Below are 20,341 nucleotides of genomic sequence, written 5' to 3'. Positions count from 1 at the left end.
TTGATTATGGTGGCAATAAGGGTATAACAAATTTAAACTAGAATGGCATATATATTATGATTTAAACTAAAATTTTATATGGTAAGATCCAAAATTAGATTATGGTGATACAAAGTTCTAGAGTGGTTCATTCTTACCCATTTGTCAAAATAAGATGTTATGGTTTCTTAAACCAAAGAAGAGGGTGATTAGGTCAAAATAGGTGCTAAAGGGAAGAATGAGATTGTTGTGTGAGGGGAGAAGTGATGGTGCAATTTGAGATGTATGCAAGGAAGGAAGGGGAGAGAGAGAGAGAGAGAGAGAGAGAGAGAGGGTATGTGAGTAATTGTGAGAGGGGAAAGAAAAGAACAATTATACCAAAGCATTGATGTCATACAAATAGGCCTAGAAAAAAGTAGAAGAATTGAAAAAGGAGACATGCCCTTGAGATGCCATCTTGAGCAATCCAACACACAAAAAGGTGAGTTTGGGAAGAAGGAAATTGAGGGAAAGAGAGAGAGAGAGAGAGAGAGAGAGAAAAAGATGGTGTTGTTTCTTTTAAGTGAAGCAAGAGAGAGAGGGAGAGAGAGAGAAAAAGGTGTGAAGAGAGGAGTCATTTTCAAGAGCATCCCACAGAGGCTCTCCTTTGAAGTGTTGTGACACCTCTTTAACTTGTAACTAGCTAGGAAGTGAAAAAATAAAAATAAAGATGGGAAGATTAAAAAAAAGGAAAACCCAAATAAAAAATGAATAAAGAAAGGGTAAAGAGAGTTGAAAAGGGAGCCAAATTTAGGTGGTGATGATGATGAGTAAATATAATTTAGAAGAGGGAGTGTGGGTAGTACAAGAAGAGGCAGCAGAGACAGTGATGAAATCACAGAGATCTTTTATCTCTTTTCTGACCAAACACTGCCACCCTCACCACTGCCATCATCAACCTCTCCTATACTAATACCTCCAACCCAATTCCTTCCTCTTCCTATATTTACTCTCTCTCTCTCTCTCTCTCTCTCTCTCTCCCTCTCCAAGATATGAACAAAATATGATTAAGTTTCTGGAAGGAGACTCTTCTTGAACTTGAACAGCTGTTATTGTTTTTGGGTTTTAATTTTTTTTTTTGTGGGAGAGAGGGGAGGGTGGGGGGGTGGGGAGGGGGGAGGGGGTGTGTCAAGTCAGGTGGGTGTCATCAATATCACTAGTTTGGTTTGGTTGGTGCATAAAAAAGAGGCACAATTACCAAAAGGTGAGAGAGATTGGAGAAGGAAAAGAAATGGGTTAGGCTGCAATTAGGATACTGGTCTGGTTTTTTGCCTTCTGGGTTAAATTTTCTCAGTTTTTTAGGGTTTATTTTTTTTTTTTGGTTGGGTGGTGTTATTGTTAGGGTTTGTTTGATATGGAATTGGAAACATTGAATGGAAGAGGCTTTTGGGAGAGGCAGCAGGAGGAGAAGTATTATCAGGTTTCATCACTGTGGTGGGAGCTGGACAACAACAACAACCAACAAGAGGAGAACACCATTAGCAAGCTGCAAAAGGAAGATAGCGAACAACAACCCACAACCCAATACTAAGTCTCCTCCATTAAAAGCTGGAACAGGAATATATCAAGGTCCTGACTCTGGATCCTCAAAGGAATCACTACCCTCATCATCATCATCTTCAACAACATCATCAACAGCAAAGACAGCAAGAAGAAGAGGAAGAAGAAGAGGAGGAAGAAGAAGAGGAGGAGGAGGAGGAAGAAGAAAAAGAATCCCAGAGAAAACATCTCCTTGTTCAACACCAACAGCAGCCTCAAAGCTTCTCCTCCTCGCATCATTACCAGTACATTCTGAACACAACCCAGGCTCCTCAAAACCAACTTTTATATGGAGGAGAAGAGTTAGATATTCCTCCTCAACCTCCCAAGAAACGCTCTTATCGCCCCTCTATTTCTCCTTCTTCAACCTCTTTCGCCCAACAAGCAACCCAATATGCGAGAAAAATGGAAAACAGCCACCATCAAGCAGCAACATCGTCGAGACTGGGGTTAAGAAACGCCGGCGGCGAGATTGTGGAGGTCCAAGGAGGCCACATTGTACGCTCCACCGGAAGAAAGGACCGCCACAGCAAGGTCTGCACGGCAAAGGGTCCACGCGACCGCCGAGTTCGTCTCTCCGCTCACACCGCCATTCAGTTTTACGACGTTCAAGATCGTCTCGGCTATGACAGACCTAGTAAGGCTGTTGATTGGCTCATCAAGAAAGCTAAAGCCGCCATTGACAAGCTCGCGGAGCTTCCTCCCTGGAACCCAGAAACCTTAAACATTACCACCAACACCACCACCGCAACCAAGGCGCCCAACACCAGTAAGAACCATCAAGAGCAACCAAGGATCGATGACAGGGAGTATCAGTTCCAACTCCACCATGGTGGCACTACTGCTATGATGGATAACGTTGCTGCTTCTGCAGCTTCTGGTGGGAGTTCTGGCGGGAGTAGCGGGAGGAGGACGACGCCATTGATGGGTAACGAAGTTCAGAACCTCCAACATCAACAACAAACGCAAATGAGCGAGAACCCAGATACCGGTTCCAGTTTTCTGCCACCATCTCTGGATTCTGATGCCATTGCGGATACAATCAAATCCTTTTTCCCAATGGGCGCATCAACAGAGCCACCATCTTCGTCCATACAGTTTCAGAGTTACCCACCAGATTTGTTGTCGAGAACAAGTAGCCAGAGCCAAGATCTGCGGCTTTCATTGCAATCGTTTCAAGAGCCGATGCTTCTGCAACACCAAGCTCAAACTCAGGCTCATCACAGTGAACCAGTCCTATTCCCAGGAACCACCCCACTGGGGTTCGATGCGGCATCTGCTACGGCCGCTGCTGTGTGGGAGCACCATCACCACCACCCAGCCGAAATCGGAAGGTTCCAGCGAAATGTGTCTTGGAATACTGGTGCAGAAACTGGTAACGCAAGTGGCGGTGGAGGAGGTGGGTTCGTGTTCAATTCCCCACCGACACCGCCATTGCAGCCGTTCTTCGGCCAAAGCCAGTTATTTTCTCAGAGGGGACCCCTTCAGTCCAGCAATACGCCTTCAATTCGTGCTTGGATAGACCAACCCATCACTGCTACCGATCACCCCCACCACCACCATCACTATCAATTCCCCTCAACCATCCATCCTTCTGCGATATCCGGCATTGGATTCGCCTCTTCCTCCAGCGGATTCTCTGGGTTTCGCCTTCCAGCACGGATTCAGGGCGAAGAAGAGGAGCACGACGGCATCCCCAACAAGCCGTCCTCTGCCTCCTCTGATTCTCGCCATTGATGGAACTATCAACATACGATCGAAATCTTTTCCCTTTCACCAGGTGCTACCTCCATAACACATTTCTCGCGTATGTTCACTTTTTACTCATTGTCGATTTATTACCCTGTTTTCACTTATGATCTTCCTATCCATTTCCGAAAATCTTTCAGGGCTCATTTCAAATAATCTGCTGGGAGGATATAGTATATATGTGGAGCTGTTAAACTGGACTTAAAGACCAGTATATGAGGGAGAGATTTTGGTCACTTTGGATTCGATGGCCTACACCGGGGCAAGAATAAATCTGGTTATCTTTCAGGTTTTTTCATCCCCCGGTTTGTTTTAGCTTCTATCAGTTCGATTCTGTTGAAGAATTTGGTTTCCTGTTTTGAGTGAGCTCATTGTCTTGGAGCTCGACTTTCTTGTTTTGGATATCTTTTGGATTTGCTATCTGTTAATGCTGCTAGACCTTGTATCACATGGCTACTTTTTGTGCATGTCCTTTCTTTCAGTCAACTTATTTGCTAGAGTTACTATTTGAGAAGCGAACTAGTGTTTTCTCAGTAGATTTGATAATTTCCTCAACTGGAGCAGATCCTGTAGGTAAAACCTGGCCTTGTTTTTGAAAATTCTCACTAAACAAAGGCATATACCCAGATCTGGAAATATAGAAAACTAGTAGCATTTTCCCTCATCTAAATCCTATATGCTTTTGATCTGAATAAAATGGGAGAAGCTAATTAGGGTCTTATCGTCAGTCCAAATTCTAAAAGGGTCCATGTTCTTGGTGTAGATAAAAGAGAGGTATATCTTGTTGATTGTTTTTTGTTGCTTTACTGCTTTTCCATGCCTCCACAAAAACTTCCTTAAACCTGCAAAAAGAATTGAAAGGATGAGTCTTTTACATCTCTGTCGTTGCTCGCCCATTTGGGGACACACAGGGAGAAGTCATTTTCCATGATCCGTAGGATTTATTAGGACAGGGAGAGAAAATGGTAGCTGGTTTTCTCAACCCAATGTCCGTTTTCGCTGTTAAATAATGAAATATTTCTTATCTAGAGTAGAGAATCTTGTTCTTGGAGTTTCATCTTGACCTATATTCCTCTGTTTTACTATTCAGTAATGAGTTTACCAAACTTAATTATGAAAGAACCACGAAAAGTCAAAAAAGATGAACAAGAAGAATAAATAAATCCTGGAAACCCTTTTGGCCTTCTTGAAGAAAGTTGAAAGCTTTACTCTCACTGAAGGCTTTAATCAGAATATCATCATCTTAGAGACATCAACTGCCAAAAGTAGGTGAGTGAGAATTCTCTCGTGAAATCTATAGGTTTGTGCTATTTTAGACCTTAAATGTTTACAAGTGTGATGCATAGAGGTGATGGATTTAAGTTAACATGTCCTGAAGCCAACTTTAGCATTAAGATCGGATTTTGTGTTGGGTAGGGGGGGCGGAATCTATAAGTTCTTGGTCTACAATCAAATATGTAAAGGTAAATTTAGCAGGTCAGAACAACTAAGTCAAAGTGGTTGACATTTGCAGGGGGAACCATGAAAGGGGAATTGGACGAGCACAATTACAAGCAAAAACTCACCTATTGGAAGAAGAATACATAGATAGATACCACCAAAAGCTATGGTACTTGGCCATCCTGTAAATGGTCCCCTACCTACCCTACTCCCTGTTAAATCCCAGTGCCTAATAAAAATCTCTTTGAGCTTAGCTGGAAACTTTTATTTCCCCAGTAGGTTATAAAAAATTTGAGAGAGATAAAAGAGGAACTCTTGGCTTATATTGAGATAGTGACAATTTGTTCTGTGGTTGTTGGTACTTCTTTATAGTTGGTTCAAGTGTACTCCAATCCAAAAACATCTGCATAATATTGCTGAAATTTTTGAATGAAATGAGTTCTCGACTGCAACTACAATAAATTGGCTCTGGTTTAGTTGCCCACCATATCCTATTATCCGATTTTCTGATGAAACAATGCGTATGTGATGGATTTGATTGGTGAATAAATCCATTAATAAGTATCTAGAGAGACTTTCACGAGGGAAATAAAGTTCCCTGAATAATGAGATTTTTGGCGGGTTGTAGATCATATGAGATCACTGATTATCTTTGTCGAGGAGGTGTAGTTGGCTTGGCCACTTGGCCTTTTACCTACCTTGCAACAGAATAATGAATAATTGGATGATAATTAATGCATAATGGACATATGAGCTGGAGCATTATATGTATATTGAGTGTATTTCCATTATTGTCTGCAGATGAGTGAAAAGATAGAAATTTCTTTTTTATTTTTTCAAAAAGAGATTTTACTGTTTTTCCAATTGCATCCTCTTGAGAAGAACTTTCTTTTGGGTGGGGGGTAAATTCTTGAGAGCCAATTTTGATTGATGGAAAGTACAGCATTTGGAGTTTTTAACAGTAACTTTCTTTTGGAAGGGGGTAAATTCTCAAGAACTACTTTTGATTGATGGAAAGTACAGCATTTGGACTCTTTGATGAAGGGGGAAATTCTAAAACTATTGATCCAAGAATCGAAATTCTGGGATTCTACTTTCTTTTTAAGAAAAAAAAAAAAAAAAAAATCATGAGACCTCATGACATGCACAGAAATTTTAGCAAAAGTACTACCTTATCTTGCATCACAAAAAAAAGAAAGGTTGTATGTACCTGTTCTTGTCAGATCAATCCAGACAATTAACTCTCTCTCTCTCTCTCTTATATTATCCACATTGTACGCCTTTGAAATTCACACCAATTCCGAAATCGACAAAACTAGCACACAAAAAAGCAGAAAAAAAGATGGCCGGATCACGAGCTCATGTACCAACAAGCTATGGATTTGATGGAGTACCCTTTTTAGCCTTTGTAGTTTCCTTTCCATTTGACAAAGCAGGTTTAACTGAAGCAAAAACCTTCATGTCTGGGTGCTTAACGAGTTTGTCTGCCATGCTGGTCTCCCCTAAATAGCCTTTCTTTGATTTGGGCAGTTGAGCATGGACCCTCACCTCCCATGGGCGAGCAGCCACCCATCGCTCCGTCCAGCTCCAACCCCAGTTTTCTTTGCCGAGGCTGTAGGAAGCCTGGCCGAGATACTGTGTTGGGTTGGCTCTCCACTGCAAATCATGTCAACTTTATATATGTAGTAGACATACATATATATATATATATCTCAAACATTAAGTAGGGAGGAGAAGTTTTGAGGTGTTCATTTTAAATTAACCTGATGAGAGAAGGCATAAGCCATTGCTCGCTCACGCTTGACAGCCGCTTCTTCTCTTTGCTGTATCCTGGCAAGGATTTCGTCCATGGTTTCAGAGCCTCCGCACCACTCCACCTGCAGATTAAAACAATGGTAGGGTAAACACGAGGAAAATTTAAAATCCCTCCGGCATGATCATGAAGCCTTAATTTAGTACCTCCAATTCATGAAGCTTAGTGTCAAGTTTCACTTGATTTTCCAACTTCTTTTGCTTAATCCTGCCCTGTGTAACCATACACAGGCGACGTGCTCTGATCTGGGACTGTATATTGCACCAAGAATGTATATGGCCGAGGGCGGTTGATGTCTGCTTTTTAACAGTATTGCCTTGAACCAAAATGTTAAACCTCACTGCTCCCTTTCTTCTGCAACACTGTTTCCTTGCCTGCACGAGGTATACATGAAATGCTAATTCTTAAACAGATTCACCTAAGAAACATTACTTGGGAATAATATGTGAAACATGATTTTATTGATTTCAGACTCATAACATATTTCCAAAAGAAATAATATGTACCAAGAATGCCCGAAAAGCATTTTGGATTCGAACAGCAGCTCGTGCTTCAACCGACACTGGTGGAGCACGAGTATCGTCGTGGGAACCAACAATGGCAAGATTATTCGAGCCACTAGAATTTGCTTCATTTGATTTCTCGCTGGTTGAATTTACCTGCTTTCAACCCATGAGACTCCTAATCTCCAACAAATACAAAGATATGTATGAGGACAACTGCAGAGAAAGAGTATTAAACCTTAGTCGGCTTAGATGTAGCAGTCTTAGGTTTCTTTAAGCCAATTAGTGATCTAAAGCAGTTTGCTGAACCCATTTGCTACTTCGATCAACAATCAAATAAGCACAACACACCAAATAAAACCTGCCATAGAAAATCCCCATCAGAAGCAGATTGAAATTGAACCCATTTTCAACAGAGTGATAAAAAAGAAAGATTACATGAATGCACAAAACCGAAGTGAAAAACTATGCAAAAATTAAGAAGTTAACAAGAATCCCACCAGAAGCAAAAGAAGAAAAAAGAGAACTGGGAAACAAAGAATGGAGGAGGAGATAGCAGAGGAGGAGGAAAACATGGGGTGGCTTAGGTGAGAATGGGATGGGATTAGCAGTAAGTTACTGGTACATCCATCAACTCAAATTGACAACCCAACTAAAGTTTGAAGACGCTGTTTCATCTCTTGGAAGATCAACCGTCAACAGCAACACACAATAATACCACACGAACAGAAAACATATACCAAAGATGTACATAAACACAAAAAAAAAAAAAAAAAAAGAGTGAAAAATGGTCCCGGCGGGGCTCGAACCCGCGACCTTCGGCTCATAAGACCAACGCTCTAACCAACTGAGCTACGGGACCTCACGTACTATATTTAGGAGAATTAAAAATTAAATTAGTTTTTCTTCTTTTGAAAAGAATTCTACAAAAATGAAAATTAATTTCATTCATAAAACAAAGTCTAAAAATTTAAAATAAAAACTTCAAAAAATTTATATCAAACTCATTAGTCCAAGCCATATATGTATATATATATATATATATGATTAGTTTTAAATATGAATTGACCTAAATTCATGAGTGGAATGGAAGTGAAGGTGACAAAACCATGGCATGGACTCCTTTAAGTTACAAGAGTCATCCAAGTGAGTAGGACATTCCCATCACTTACAAGTGTTGGGTTGCTATCTCATACAAACTAAAGGGCATCACCCATGTGCTTTATGTTAAAATATACATACACACACACACATATATATATATATATGTGTGTGTGTATATAATGAAAAAATACAATTGATAGACCCTTAAAAATTCAAAAGATTTTATGAGTTTTAAGCACGTAGAATTCTCGTATCCTCGATTTCTCTTTAATAGTCATATATTGTTATAAACTATAAAGTAAGTTTCTATAATGCATGATATGCGTTTGCACGTGATATTATTTTAGTATTTTTTTATATTATAATTTATATAAAAATAATATGGAACGTTACCTTACAATAATAGTGTAAAATTTATAAGCCATAATAACAAATGTTATAGTCAAACAAAAGTCAAACCCCATCCTTATATTTACATATATATTTTCACACTAATTTTGCTTTTATCTTGAAAAATTATACGATGTTATCACTTTATTTTTATATTTAAAAATTATTTAATTTATAATTTTATAATGAATTAAAAATTAAATTCTATTTTTTTTATTATTAGATACACTAATTTATTTTATATATATATTTTTAAAAAAACTAGTTAGTTAAAATGAAAGATTATGATAATTTCAACTATTTAATAGACTTCTAACCCCACGAGCCATCAAAATCCAAGAATATTAATTCAAGTTTGAATTTTTTTAAATGAAGAAATAAGATATGTATATATATATATATATGTATGTATAAGATGATGAGAGAGAATCTTGTTAATAAAATGCCTAAATGGTTTTGTATATCTATTAAAATCTCGAGAATTTATACTATTGATAAGTGATTGTTAGAGGTGTCTTCTTTAGTTTCTTTGAAGACAAAAGCTTTGCTTTCTTCCCATCAAAATCTAGAGATGGTTGTGGGTCGAGGTGGGCCATTTTTGGAAAGACGAAGATAACATTTGCTTATTTCTACTACATAAAAACAAGCACATAATATTTTTCAAGTTTTGATGAAATCTTACTTTTCTGCTTGCTCTTCCTTTTAAGTCTCTCTGTGGGACCTAACCTTTCCTCATTAGCAAATTCACGCTTGTTATAATCCATCCTTTGGGTTTGATTTTTACATTGATTTACTTTAAATCTATTAGAGAGTTGTTTCTTTTTTATATTAAAGAAAAAATTTGAAGGCAATCAAGAACAGTAGATCTAATTCTCCTTAAAAATAGAAAACAGATTACTTCAGTGTGTGATTTAGATGAGTTATTATTGTTTGATTTTGGCTTATCATATAATAATTTTCGAATAAAATATAATTTGGATCTCATAATCTCGACAACAAATTGGTCTAATCTACGAAAATTGAAAATGATTTTGGTAAAATCAATTCTGGGTTGTTCAAAAAAGTTAAAATGGGTAGATTAAGGTATGAAAGGAATGAAAATATTGGAAGATGAACAAGTTAGGAAATTCAAATTTATTTGGTGTAGTTTTAGGCAAGGATCTTGACATTGTGATTGCATTATTTACAAGCAAACAGCTTGTAATGGCCTTACATTATTGCTCTTCCCCAACTCTTTTCTACAAATGCTATGGCTAAGAAACCATATGGTTAGCTAGATTTATATATATTTAGAATCAACAAATAGTGTAAATAGATTGAAAGATATCATCAAGCTATATGGTGTGTGTAGCATATATAACCCATGTGTAAGAAATAACAAAGCACACGAATTGAAGGAGAAAGTGGGTAGTGGTGAAATCCATTTTTTACAATTGGGTGTGGACCCAAAAACCCAAAAACTGGTGTGGGATCCAGAGGCTGCAGAGGCCAGCACAGGGTAACCTAAAAATGGAACAAACGAGCCAAGGTGACATTAGTTACTCAGCACTGTCTTGTAGCTCCAAGAAAAATAATAATAAGTAGAATAATAATTTGAGGGAGAAAGATGCCAAAACCTAATAAAAGGGAGAGAGACTGAAATTCAGAAGAGTCGGTCTAGGAAGCAAATAGGGAGTGGAGCGAGGATTTGGGCGATAAGTTTGAGAGAAAATATATTCATAGTTAGTGCCTTAGATTTGCATGTGGCTTTTAAATCTCTCTTTTTTTTTTTTTGGAACGAAAGATTGAAAATTTAAAACTGGCTATTTTCACTATATATTTGATCTGATCTGTCTCTCAGACAAGAAATTTTGGTTGGAGAAAAATCTGAAACTCTTGATACTCAATATCTCTCTCTCTCTCTTTTTCTCTCTCTCTCTCTGCTCGTGTTCTTCATGGAAATTAAGTTGGCTGTGCTCCTGGGTTTGTTCCTTTAACCGATCTTCACTTCATTGCCAGCGAGATTTTGGGTAAATCTTGTTTTTTTGAACTTCTGTTCATGTTAACTTTCTCTTCAGGTTCTCCTCTTTTTTATTTTATTTTTATTTCTCTATTTTCGAAGTTGTTGTATCAAAACATTTTTGAGTATCTCTCTCGAAGTTTGTGCATCTGGGTATGTTTACAAAAGGTTCCTTGCTTGTCCTGTTTGATCATAAGATAAGAAGAACAGCGCAGCAGGAGCAGGAGCGTGGTGTGATGGATGACAGCATGGAAAACCAAAAATGTGTGTCCTTTTCTTATCTGGGTTTTCCCAAAATTTCTTATATGGCTACATGTTAGTACTGGTAGTGTCATGAAATTCATGATCTGGGTTCTCTTCTAAATCTGGTTTCTGCATCTGGGTTTGCTGTAAATTTTCTTGGGAATTGTTAGTTTTAGATGGGAAATCAACCAGAATGGCACTAGAAGATCATAGCCAGAAAGGCAGCAATAGTGCTAGTAGTATTGCTGGTGGTGATGGAAATCTAGCGAGATCTTCCAAGAAGCAAAAACCTAAAAAGGTACCACAAAGAGGCCTTGGTGTGGCGCAGCTTGAAAAGATCAGGCTCGAGGAACAACAAAAGAAAGATGCAGCTGCAATTTTGCCTTCTTCACCATCAACTATCTTGTCCCAAACAAAATCTCCATACTTTTCTGTACCATTTCCAGGCTATCATAACCCCCCAAATCACCCTTCTTCTTCTTGTTCCTCTTCTTCAATCCCATTTTCATCTGATCATTCTTCCTCAAGTTCAATGCTTAGGCCACCTCCACTTCTACAAAATGTTGATGGTGTTGGTACAGACACTGCTCCATTTACTAATTCCATTGGCTGGTCACCTGTTCCACTTCAGGGAAATGCTAATGGTGTGCCTAAATTGTGGAGTCCTTGCGAGTATAACCTCGAGAAGGAGAGTTCAGGGGTGGATCCAGGTTTGGCTTGCCGGTCAAATTTGATTGTGCCTTATGAATTGAATCCCATTTGGCCTCTGCCTAGCTTGATACAGAAAGCACAGCAATGTCAGCGAGCTTATTCTATGGTAAGATATTTGCTTCTTGAAAAAAAAAAAAAAAGAAATTGATATGTTTGTTGATTGAGATTAGAGAAATTTGATGTTTTGACATGTTTTATAGGTGAATGCATCATCGGCAACTTCAGCATCATCATCATCATCAACACAATCATCATCTCTCTTAAACAATTTCCAGATAGAGCCCCCTTCAAACCAAAGCTATTATAGCAATTATACATCTCCTTGGCCAGAAGAGGAAAAGGTATGTTCTGTTTGCTTCTTTATTTTTCTTCTTCTGCCATGGGATTACCAAATTAGGGTAAGGTTTTCTTCTGCTGGTATTTATCTTTCTTAGCAGGCAAAGTAGAAAGAGTAGGAACTTCATGTCATTTGCTCTTGTACATCTGCATTTTGCTCATGTTATATGTAATGAAGCAGCTAACTCGGCTAAGCCTATTTCATCATGCATTTCTTGAGTTATATTGAAGTACAAATTTTACTTAATGAAATAAGTAATTATGGCAACTATCCCCAAATAAAAAAAAAATGTCTCAATCTATTGTTTATACATTAGTATATCCTCAAAAGCTGCTAGACTGCAAGCATTAATCAAGCACAGGCTAAATTTGATCGCTAAAACTCTTAACTTTCGTTTATTGTGAAAGAATTGCTTGTGGAAAATTATCAAAAAAGCTTAATCAGACCAGAATATGACCAAATCTGTTATTTGTTCGCTATTATTCCAGTCTTTAATTTCTTTTTCTGTTGTATTCTATTGGATTAAGGCAAACTAATAAATGGATATTGGCTTTCATGCTTGGTTTGATTAAAATGTAGTATAGATGGTTGGCTTCAAGAGGTCATATCCATTCTCTCTAGACAATTCTTCTGGCCCTTTATTTGACTGCAAATTTCCTCCTCTTGTTCACCATCCCATCAATAAATCAAGCGAACAAGCTTCACATTGCAATGGAGGCTCAGTTTATCTTGAATCAGGAAATCAAATTTTCAGGTTAGCTGATTGAAAGCTGGGGTTTCTTAGTTGCATTTTCTTATTAATTGGTTGAAAAGTTTACATTGTTTTCTATGTTGCTCAATCTCCTTGCAGAGACAGCCTTACATGTCCAACTTCAATGTCAGAGTTGTATTCAAAACAAAGCAACAGAGAAAGTGGAAGTTCCAATAGAGATTTTCTCACATTAGCTCCTCCTACAATCTCAAATATCAAGCACATATCACCTGCTAATCTTGGCTACAACAATCATGAATATCCTGATTTTGAATCACCACCTTACCAAGTAAGTCCGAAAAACAGCTAGTACCCATCTTCCATTTTTGCTAAATTTCTGCTAGTTCCCTAGTTTTCTGTTCCTTAACAAGCTTGCTGCGGTTGTTCTTCTTCTAATTATTAAAAGGTAAGCACAGAAGATTCGATCATCAAGCAAGGACCTAGTCAATCAAATCAACAGCAGCCTTATTTTAGCTTCTTCCCACCAGCAGCGAAGCAGATTGACCCAGCAGCAAGTAGCAGTGTTAGCAATTGTAATGTCGGTGAAGTAGGAGAAGGTGTTGATCTGAATTTGAAGCTCTAGGTGGTTAAAATTGTTCTCTTTCTCATTTACAGCCTTTTGAATGGCCATTTTATTTCACTATGAAACTCTGTACTAGCAGCAATACCAGTTTCTTTTCCATTTTCCTTTGTTATATTTCCATTTGACATGTAGGTGAACAATTAAACATACCCAGATCTTGCATATATATATAAGCTTGAATTTGAAAGAGGAACCCAAATCTTGGCAATAGAAGTTTTGAATGCCTCAGGGTTTTTGCCAGTTCCTCTTTTGCTATTGGTATGCTAGGTGACATTGTGCTGGACTGGATTAGACACACATTTTGGAATATGAACTGCAGGACTGGAGAATCTGCTCTTGCCTTTTATTGGGTTTTGTTTAATGGGTCATTAAAATGAATTTAATTAATTAATTAATAATGATAAACTAATATATACTAATTTTATTAATTTAATTAATTAGTAATTTTTTTTGAATTATTTATTAAAATATTTAAATATGGTTTTAATTTTTTGAATTAAAATATTAAAAATCGAAATACGATGAAAATAACTTGAACCCAAACTATGCCTCTCGAGACTAAAGAGTTAAACCTAAACAACAAACTGATTTGAACATTACATATACGTGAATTAGTGATTCAATTAACTCTCGAGTTGTTTATACTTGATGTTAGAAAATGAATAAATCGGAATTTTTGTCTTATGGTGCATATTTCAATTAAAAAACTCAACTTGATATGTCGCGATTCTACTGGAATTAACCCTAACTTGTTCATTTGATTTCATTAATCAAATATTATTAGTTAACCATTATAAATATATAATACATCTATAGAATAATAAATTATATGTTTTCAGTGAAGTTCAAATTTATAATTTTTAAATCAAATCGTAAAAATTTTAAACACTACAGTACCGTATTTACAGTCTCGAACTTTAACAGCTCTGAGATAAAGACAATAAGGGAAAAAGAAATTCAATGATCTGATGGGTTGGCCATGGTATCCCCCTTCTACCTCCCTGGATTTTCAAGCCTGTCTCTACCATAATATGAACTCATCAATTTATTACATATAATTCATCAACTAGCAGCTTCCACTTTACTAATATCTGGATATGAATCCACAAATATCCTCCCTAAACACAATAATTAAAGACCAAGAAGAGCTCAATTTTTTCTGATAAAAAAAAAAAGAAACAGGAGTTCAAACCATGAAGTAGGAAAAAAAAAAGTTTATTGATTTCAGTTACAATAAACTTGGCCAAGTAATTCTATAGATATATAGATACAGCCACCGCCCAACGGTTGCTAAAAACAACATAAGAACATCGCCAAAAAGTAAACTCGAAGTCCCAACTGATAGAGAGTCTAAAATGATCTATGACCAGCCACAGTAGTAATCAAGAACATAAACCAGTGCCAAGGAGAATGGATAAAGAATGAAAGCCACCACGCAAGTCCAAAGCGGGAAGGTTGTGCGATAACTGGCAAAGACACCCATCAAGATGCAAACAATAAAGATAACCAGCACTTCAGATGAGAAATCCCATATCAACCCCCTAGCATAAACAAGGGCTAAGAAGACTGATAGACAGAGCACATTGTTCATTGTTACTGCCCCATATAGCTGCAAGAAGAAACTCAAATAAGAAATTTAATAGTACACTATTTAATGAACAAAGAGGAATAAGGTTGTGATAATGGTAGTAAAGCTATACTCCTCATCCCTCTCAAAACTACCTCACTCTGGTGTAGCCTATGAAGGGATCATTTACCTCTGCGAGTTTCACAAATTTATAGCCCCACTGACTGTAGCATTTTTATTACCTCACACTAATTCGCTTCCACATGTCACTTTGGGTGAAATGCGATTAATACAACACATATTTAGAAGTGAGATCTGCATCACGTGTTCAAACCTTTTCGTCTTCAAATGGCTACTATGATATTGTCTGCAGACTACAGAAACTAAAATAGCAACCAGATTGTTTTTTCCCCTTCGTTATTTGTTAGTCACTTTTATCTCAATTATGAAAGATTATTGAAATATTTAAATATGCAAATATATCTTGAGAACCAAGTCTGCACATTTAAGAAAACAAACTTCGAGCTGAAACGTACTTGGAAGTTGTTAGACAGCTGAGATTAATGGAGCTTAAATCTTAGCTTTATCACAAAGAAAGAAAGAGAAAAATAAGAAAATTTACCTCAGAAAACGTCAATGAGGCTGTCCTGAGCTTTTTATGAGTAGCGAAGATAATTGCTGACACGGCTTCACTTGAGTTGGTAGCCAAAGGCAATGCAATAAATGAGATGAAAAAGGAAGGAATACTTGTTGCAATTGAAAAGTTGTCAACAGCATCAACCAGAGGATCAGCAAATACAGCGGCAATAACAGTCCCCACCAACAAAAAAAGAACTGCTTTGATGGAGACCCATTTTGAGTTTTCAACACCGTCCTGACCAGCCTCATCATTTTGCGCATTGATGCCTAAGAAATGATGCTCCCTCCTTGTTTGCTGCAAATGAAACTCCAATATGAATCAGCCTGCATTGACTAAGCAGTAAGAGTTTTATTTGTCCAACTTACTTGGTGAAAGTCATCTATAAACTGAAGTGTTTCGGAATCAGCAGCAGATGGACCATCCTGAGTCCTCCTTGCCTCGTTAAGCCATTTTTTGATACCATTAATGAATTCTTCTATATCAACATGATCATCATTAGAGGTATCAAAGTCTTGCATTAACTTATGCACAGCATCATCCTTATCCAAGTCTAACTCTAGAAATCGAATTCCCAAGATGAATGCTTTCAGTTCAGTCCTTGAAAGACGTTCATCTTGATTTTCATCAATTGTAGCAAACAGCCTGCAACAGTATCCATTAGAAGGGGAAAAAATGACATAAGTATTTAATGAGTTAGTCAAGGGTACCGGAAACTAGAATTATTAAACAAAACTGACTTTTGAATAATGTCTCTATCTGGTTCACCATCATCATCCAGAAGCTTTCCTAAAGCATGATGTCTCAAGTGTTTTAACAGTCCTGACATGACATGCTTGTGCCTCACATAAGCAAGCCGTCTGCTCTGGATCTTAGGTTGAAAAACCTACACAACATATACTGAAGAAAAGTTATGCATTAAGGAGGCAAAAAATTTCCAAATTTTAAATTGGCAAAACAGAAAATTCTTAGTATCTCTGCTTCCTGTTTGGAATGGTATAAAATTCCAAACCTTTCATGTTCCATATCTATGCATAGTCACTGCATGAAGTACACATTAATCATAGATGGGACACCCACTGACAGGGAAATCTGGACATACTTCCTCCTAAACCAACAAATTGTTATGCAACTAGAGGAGATTTAACATTCTAAATACTCAGATTTCAAGATTTAGAAATACCATCTAAAGGCCAATGTAGAACAAACTTTCACAAATAACTAGCACAAACTAATTATTGTCGATGCTTTTTCACAGTAATATGATGATAATTATTGTCTGTGATTGTTCTAGAATAAACGAAACAAAAGACAGTAGACCTAGACTACCAGATGAGTAACTGCGTATAAGCTTACAGTTTTACAAAATGATAAGAGAATATAGAGCTTTCTAGTTATTACAGGAAAGTTCAATAGAAACAGAATGAAGATTTAGTTGTAGAATTTCTAATATCAATAGAACAAACAGATGGTACTTAGAATGCTGTATAAAAATATCATTACCTGATAAAGACAATAAGAAAACAACATTAGGAGAGATATTATGAGCGCAATCAGGACACTTAAGTGCCTTCCTGAAGTTGAATTCAGAAACTGTGGTATTTGAACGATGATAAATGGGATAACAGATATAACCATTATCCTTGCGGCATAACAAGTCCAAATATCGGTACTGACACCTGTACCTGCAAGAAGGGAGAATTTGATTAAGCAGTGAAATTAAACACAGATGTTTGAATGTTAGTTCAAACCAGTGGAACTAACACTTTAAGCAATTTTTAACCATTATAGATTAAGCCAACCAACTGAAACAATATACCATCAAAGAGATTGTTAACATTACAATTGTGTGCAACAGATTCACACATCATGAGAAAAATTACAAAGACAATACAAAATCAAATATGAAACTCATAAAATGTAAATCGTTAGATGATCAATTGCATTAAAGTCCAATTATAGAAGTAGAGTTACACACCAGTTAAGCTAAATCCTTTTGTCAGTTGTTTGTCGATTGCAATTGAATCTTGAAGGTCACACCTGCCAACGATGATACAAGATCCCCATATTATAGTAAGAAGCATGACAGTCGAACCAGCCAACAAGCCCATTCCAACAGACACCTGACTTTGAGCAGTTTCTTTAGTTCCTGAAAGTCCAGATACTGTACAAAACAAAGGAGTTAGTGCAAATGATAAAAACCACAAAAAGCCATAGAGATGAAAGGCTACATCTCTACATTCAATGCAAAAGATGTAACCTTTTCAGATTATCAGATATGGAAGAGTGGTATAAGAACTATAAACAGCCAAAAGAAATCACAACACGGCTGCTCCAAAGTTATTATCACTACGCTGCTTACGTTCTTTCATCTTTAAAATTTACAAGGTAACAAAGCACCTGTTATCAACAACTCATGAAGAATATTTTTCAATATTTCCCTTTTTCCTTTGCCTTTTTTTTAAAAAATTTCAGCCCAACCATTTTCCTGTAAGAGCAAAACAGGATATGCGAGGATCAAGGACGACAACTCAGATTCTTTTGAGGAAGAAAAGGAATCTGAAAAGAAAAAGAATTTATGCAAGACTGATTTCCCAGAATTTTTTAGGCAGAAGAACATGTCTGACAATGGTATAAATCTAAAATTTAATTTCATTTTCTTAGTGTAAAGCCATAAAAGCCATTTCGACGATATAAATCGAAATACAAATGAATTTTAAGATTCGAATTTCTTTTTTTTTTTCGTGTCATCCCTTTTCTCATAAATCAAACGGAAAGCGATGAACCCAATTCACTCTGTCACGTTTTGAGCTCAGCTGTTAACCTTTTTAGTCTATCTATAAAAATCCAACGATGGTTCTTTAAATCTTTCTTTCTCTCCCATTTCTCACCTTTTCACTTTCTCAGCATCCAAACACCGGAAACCAAAAAAAAGAAAAAAAAAACAAAAAACGGGAAAACAAATTGCATCCAAGCAATCAAAAAGCCGAAAAAGAAATAAAAATTGAATTAAAAATGAACTGAATAATACCAAGAATGAGCATTGCATCCGGGAGGGCTCCGAGCATGGGGAGGAACAAACCGCCGACGAGTCCAGGACCCAGGATCTCGAGCAAGAGCTCACTTCCAGCAGATAAATATGTGGCAGCCAAGAACATGAGGTAGCCATAAACGGCGATGAGGAAGAGGTTACCAATCGCTGTTGTGGTACAGGGCAGGAAACCATACGTCTCCTCACAGGATTCCTCCTGCGGAGCCGATAATACCCAAGAAGAAGAAGAAGTAACAGGCTCTATGACCAGGGGGACAGAGTGATTGGGTGAGGCATGGAGACCTTCGGAGAGCAGATCGGAGGACAGTAGACGGGTGGTGAGAAAGCGGCCATGAACCGCGCAGCAAAGAATAAGGAAGAAGAAGAAGAATAAGTGCTTGCTAAACATGGCTATGGTGCAAAATACAGATTGGTGTAGACGAAAATGGAGGTAATACACATATAGAGTTACAGAGTGTAAGAAAAACGTGTGTGAATCGCGGATGGATGGGAGATCAGGCAGCAGCCCAAGCGGTCAGGGGGGAAGTAACACCTTTGGATTTCTTTTTCTTTTTTTATTCAAAATAATCTTTAAAACAATTGAAATTAAAATAATTATTAAAAATTATTTTATTAAATAAATAAATTTGTTAAGAACATGTTTATAAGTCTAGTTGAAGAAATATATGTATAAAATCCATCAAATCAACAAAAATCAAATGATTTAAATAATTTCCAAAGTTATATTGGAAACCAATCAATATTTTTTTAATTAAATTTATTTATAAATATATTAAAAAAATTTAAAATAGTTAAAATATAATATTATCTAAAATATCCAATAGTATTTTTGAAATAAATTCAAAAAATTAATTTACTTTTCTTTTCTGTCTCTAATTTTTTACATAAAATATCAGTTATAATCATGCAGATTTTTTTATATTTATTTAATAATATCATAATCTTAATGAAATTTGAAATATATTATTTTAACTATATATGAAATTTCATATAAATCTATTTTTTTTGTTAGCATAATATAATTTATAAATTTATTTAAAAAATTAAAAATAATTAAAAAATAATATTTTATAAAAATTTGAATAATATTTTCTTTATTTACTTAATTTTTATGTCTCTTTTTTAATAGAAGATTTTAATTGTAATCATGCATATTCTTTTATACTTATTTAATTATGTCATAATTCTGATAAAATTTAAAATATATTATTTTAACTTTATGTGAAATTTTATATAAGTCTAATTTTTTTCGTTAGCATAATGTAATTTATAAATCTATTAAAAAAATTAAAATAATTAAAAAGTAATATCATATAAAATACTATATAAAAGTTCGAATAGTACTTTCGAAATAAGTTCAAAAAATTTATTTACTTAATTTTTTTTGTCTATTTTTTAATAAAATAATTTGATTGTAATCATGCATATTCTTTTATACTTATTCAATAATGTCGTGATTCTAATAAAATTTAAAATATATTATTTTAATTTTATATAAATCTAATCTTTCTTGTTATCATAATGTAATTTATGAATTTATTAAAACAAATTTAGAATAATTAAAAAATAATATTATATAAGAGTTTGAATAGTACTTTCAAAATAAGTTCAATAAATTGATTTACTTAGCTCTTTTTTTTCTTTTTCTTTACATAAAGTTTCAGTTGTAATGATACGGATTTTTTTATATTTATTCAATGGTATCATGATCTTGATAAATTTTGAAATATATTATTTTAATTCTATATAAAATTTTATATAAATTTAATTTTTTTATTAGCATAATGTAATTCGTATACTTTTTTAGTTGAAATTACGTATTTACGAATAGACTTGAAAGCATTTACATGATTACTTTAAGTAATATTTAGGTTATATTAAAACAAATAATTTTTTTTAAAAAAA

At 35.8% G+C, this 20,341-nt stretch overlaps 4 protein-coding genes and 1 non-coding gene across 9 annotated transcripts; 2 read left to right on the top strand and 3 right to left on the bottom strand.

Moving 5' to 3' along the window:
• The first annotated feature begins 1,120 nt into the window (after positions 1–1,120).
• LOC110808898 (transcription factor TCP3) lies at positions 1,121–3,773 on the top strand. Of its 2 annotated transcripts, none has more exons than XR_015818731.1 (2): positions 1,121–3,364; positions 3,447–3,773. XR_015818731.1 is itself a non-coding variant. In XM_088218995.1 (2 exons), the coding sequence occupies exon 1, from the start codon at positions 1,963–1,965 to the stop codon at positions 3,292–3,294; it is 1,332 nt and encodes a 443-aa protein (XP_088075121.1). In that variant the 5' UTR covers positions 1,121–1,962; the 3' UTR covers positions 3,295–3,337; positions 3,447–3,773. The 2 variants fall into 2 exon arrangements, 1 of the variants encoding a protein (XP_088075121.1); XM_088218995.1 differs by having other exon boundaries at positions 1,121–3,337.
• Positions 3,774–5,853: 2,080 nt separating this feature from the next.
• Positions 5,854–7,847, bottom strand: IQD10 (IQ-domain 10). 3 transcript variants are annotated; one of them, XM_022034539.2, is made up of 6 exons: positions 7,501–7,847; positions 7,301–7,423; positions 7,066–7,218; positions 6,706–6,933; positions 6,510–6,623; positions 5,854–6,402 (listed from the first exon to the last, which is right to left on the bottom strand). In XM_022034539.2, the coding sequence occupies exons 2-6, from the start codon at positions 7,373–7,375 to the stop codon at positions 6,121–6,123; spliced, it is 852 nt and encodes a 283-aa protein (XP_021890231.1). In that variant the 5' UTR covers positions 7,376–7,423; positions 7,501–7,847; the 3' UTR covers positions 5,854–6,120. The 3 variants fall into 3 exon arrangements, with proteins under 3 accessions (XP_021890231.1, XP_088075122.1, XP_021890230.1); XM_088218996.1 differs by having other exon boundaries at positions 7,301–7,424; positions 7,533–7,846; XM_022034538.2 differs by having other exon boundaries at positions 7,563–7,846.
• Positions 7,848–7,850: 3 nt separating this feature from the next.
• TRNAI-UAU (transfer RNA isoleucine (anticodon UAU)) lies at positions 7,851–7,924 on the bottom strand. The gene has a single exon. It is a non-coding gene; the product is annotated as a tRNA-Ile (tRNA).
• A 2,246-nt stretch (positions 7,925–10,170) lies between these two features.
• On the top strand, positions 10,171–13,373 carry LOC110808943 (uncharacterized). 2 transcript variants are annotated; one of them, XM_022034599.2, is made up of 7 exons: positions 10,171–10,565; positions 10,753–10,819; positions 10,969–11,615; positions 11,710–11,850; positions 12,431–12,600; positions 12,697–12,886; positions 13,004–13,373. In XM_022034599.2, exons 2-7 carry the CDS (start codon positions 10,792–10,794, stop codon positions 13,178–13,180), a joined length of 1,353 nt encoding a protein of 450 aa, XP_021890291.1. In that variant the 5' UTR covers positions 10,171–10,565; positions 10,753–10,791; the 3' UTR covers positions 13,181–13,373. The 2 variants fall into 2 exon arrangements, with proteins under 2 accessions (XP_021890291.1, XP_021890290.1); XM_022034598.2 differs by having other exon boundaries at positions 10,171–10,819.
• An 813-nt stretch (positions 13,374–14,186) lies between these two features.
• LOC110808906 (sodium/calcium exchanger family protein / calcium-binding EF hand family protein) lies at positions 14,187–18,955 on the bottom strand. The gene is made up of 7 exons (XM_022034541.2): positions 18,416–18,955; positions 17,363–17,548; positions 16,888–17,069; positions 16,125–16,270; positions 15,753–16,029; positions 15,370–15,681; positions 14,187–14,789 (listed from the first exon to the last, which is right to left on the bottom strand). The coding sequence occupies exons 1-7, from the start codon at positions 18,822–18,824 to the stop codon at positions 14,541–14,543; spliced, it is 1,761 nt and encodes a 586-aa protein (XP_021890233.2). The 5' UTR covers positions 18,825–18,955; the 3' UTR covers positions 14,187–14,540.
• Between the last annotated feature and the right edge of the window lie 1,386 nt (positions 18,956–20,341).

This window comes from Carica papaya, chromosome 4 (assembly GCF_054855325.1).
Source record: "Carica papaya isolate Zhongbai chromosome 4, ASM5485532v1, whole genome shotgun sequence".
Classification (NCBI taxonomy): Eukaryota; Viridiplantae; Streptophyta; class Magnoliopsida; order Brassicales; family Caricaceae; genus Carica; species Carica papaya.
Note: the sequence above shows the minus strand (reverse complement) of the source record. Positions and strands in the feature narration are given on the sequence as shown.

What these genes read in the sequence shown, in the direction of transcription:
- LOC110808898 (XM_088218995.1), top strand. Translation starts at nt 1,963, where the DNA reads ATGGAAAACAGCCACCATCAAGCAGCAACATCGTCGAGACTGGGGTTA.
- IQD10 (XM_022034539.2), bottom strand. Translation starts at nt 7,375, where the DNA reads ATGGGTTCAGCAAACTGCTTTAGATCACTAATTGGCTTAAAGAAACCT. An exon ending in ATGCTTTTCGGGCATTCTTG is followed by an intron (nt 6,934 to 7,065) that starts GTACATATTATT and finishes TACCTCGTGCAG; the next exon opens with GCAAGGAAACAGTGTTGCAG. An exon ending in CTAAGCTTCATGAATTGGAG is followed by an intron (nt 6,624 to 6,705) that starts GTACTAAATTAA and finishes TTTAATCTGCAG; the next exon opens with GTGGAGTGGTGCGGAGGCTC.
- LOC110808943 (XM_022034598.2), top strand. Translation starts at nt 10,711, where the DNA reads ATGTTTACAAAAGGTTCCTTGCTTGTCCTGTTTGATCATAAGATAAGA. An exon ending in CAGCATGGAAAACCAAAAAT is followed by an intron (nt 10,820 to 10,968) that starts GTGTGTCCTTTT and finishes GGGAATTGTTAG; the next exon opens with TTTTAGATGGGAAATCAACC. An exon ending in TCAGGAAATCAAATTTTCAG is followed by an intron (nt 12,601 to 12,696) that starts GTTAGCTGATTG and finishes ATCTCCTTGCAG; the next exon opens with AGACAGCCTTACATGTCCAA.
- LOC110808906 (XM_022034541.2), bottom strand. Translation starts at nt 18,824, where the DNA reads ATGTTTAGCAAGCACTTATTCTTCTTCTTCTTCCTTATTCTTTGCTGC. An exon ending in GGATGCAATGCTCATTCTTG is followed by an intron (nt 17,549 to 18,415) that starts GTATTATTCAGT and finishes TGTTTTGTACAG; the next exon opens with TATCTGGACTTTCAGGAACT. An exon ending in AAAAGGATTTAGCTTAACTG is followed by an intron (nt 17,070 to 17,362) that starts GTGTGTAACTCT and finishes CCCTTCTTGCAG; the next exon opens with GTACAGGTGTCAGTACCGAT.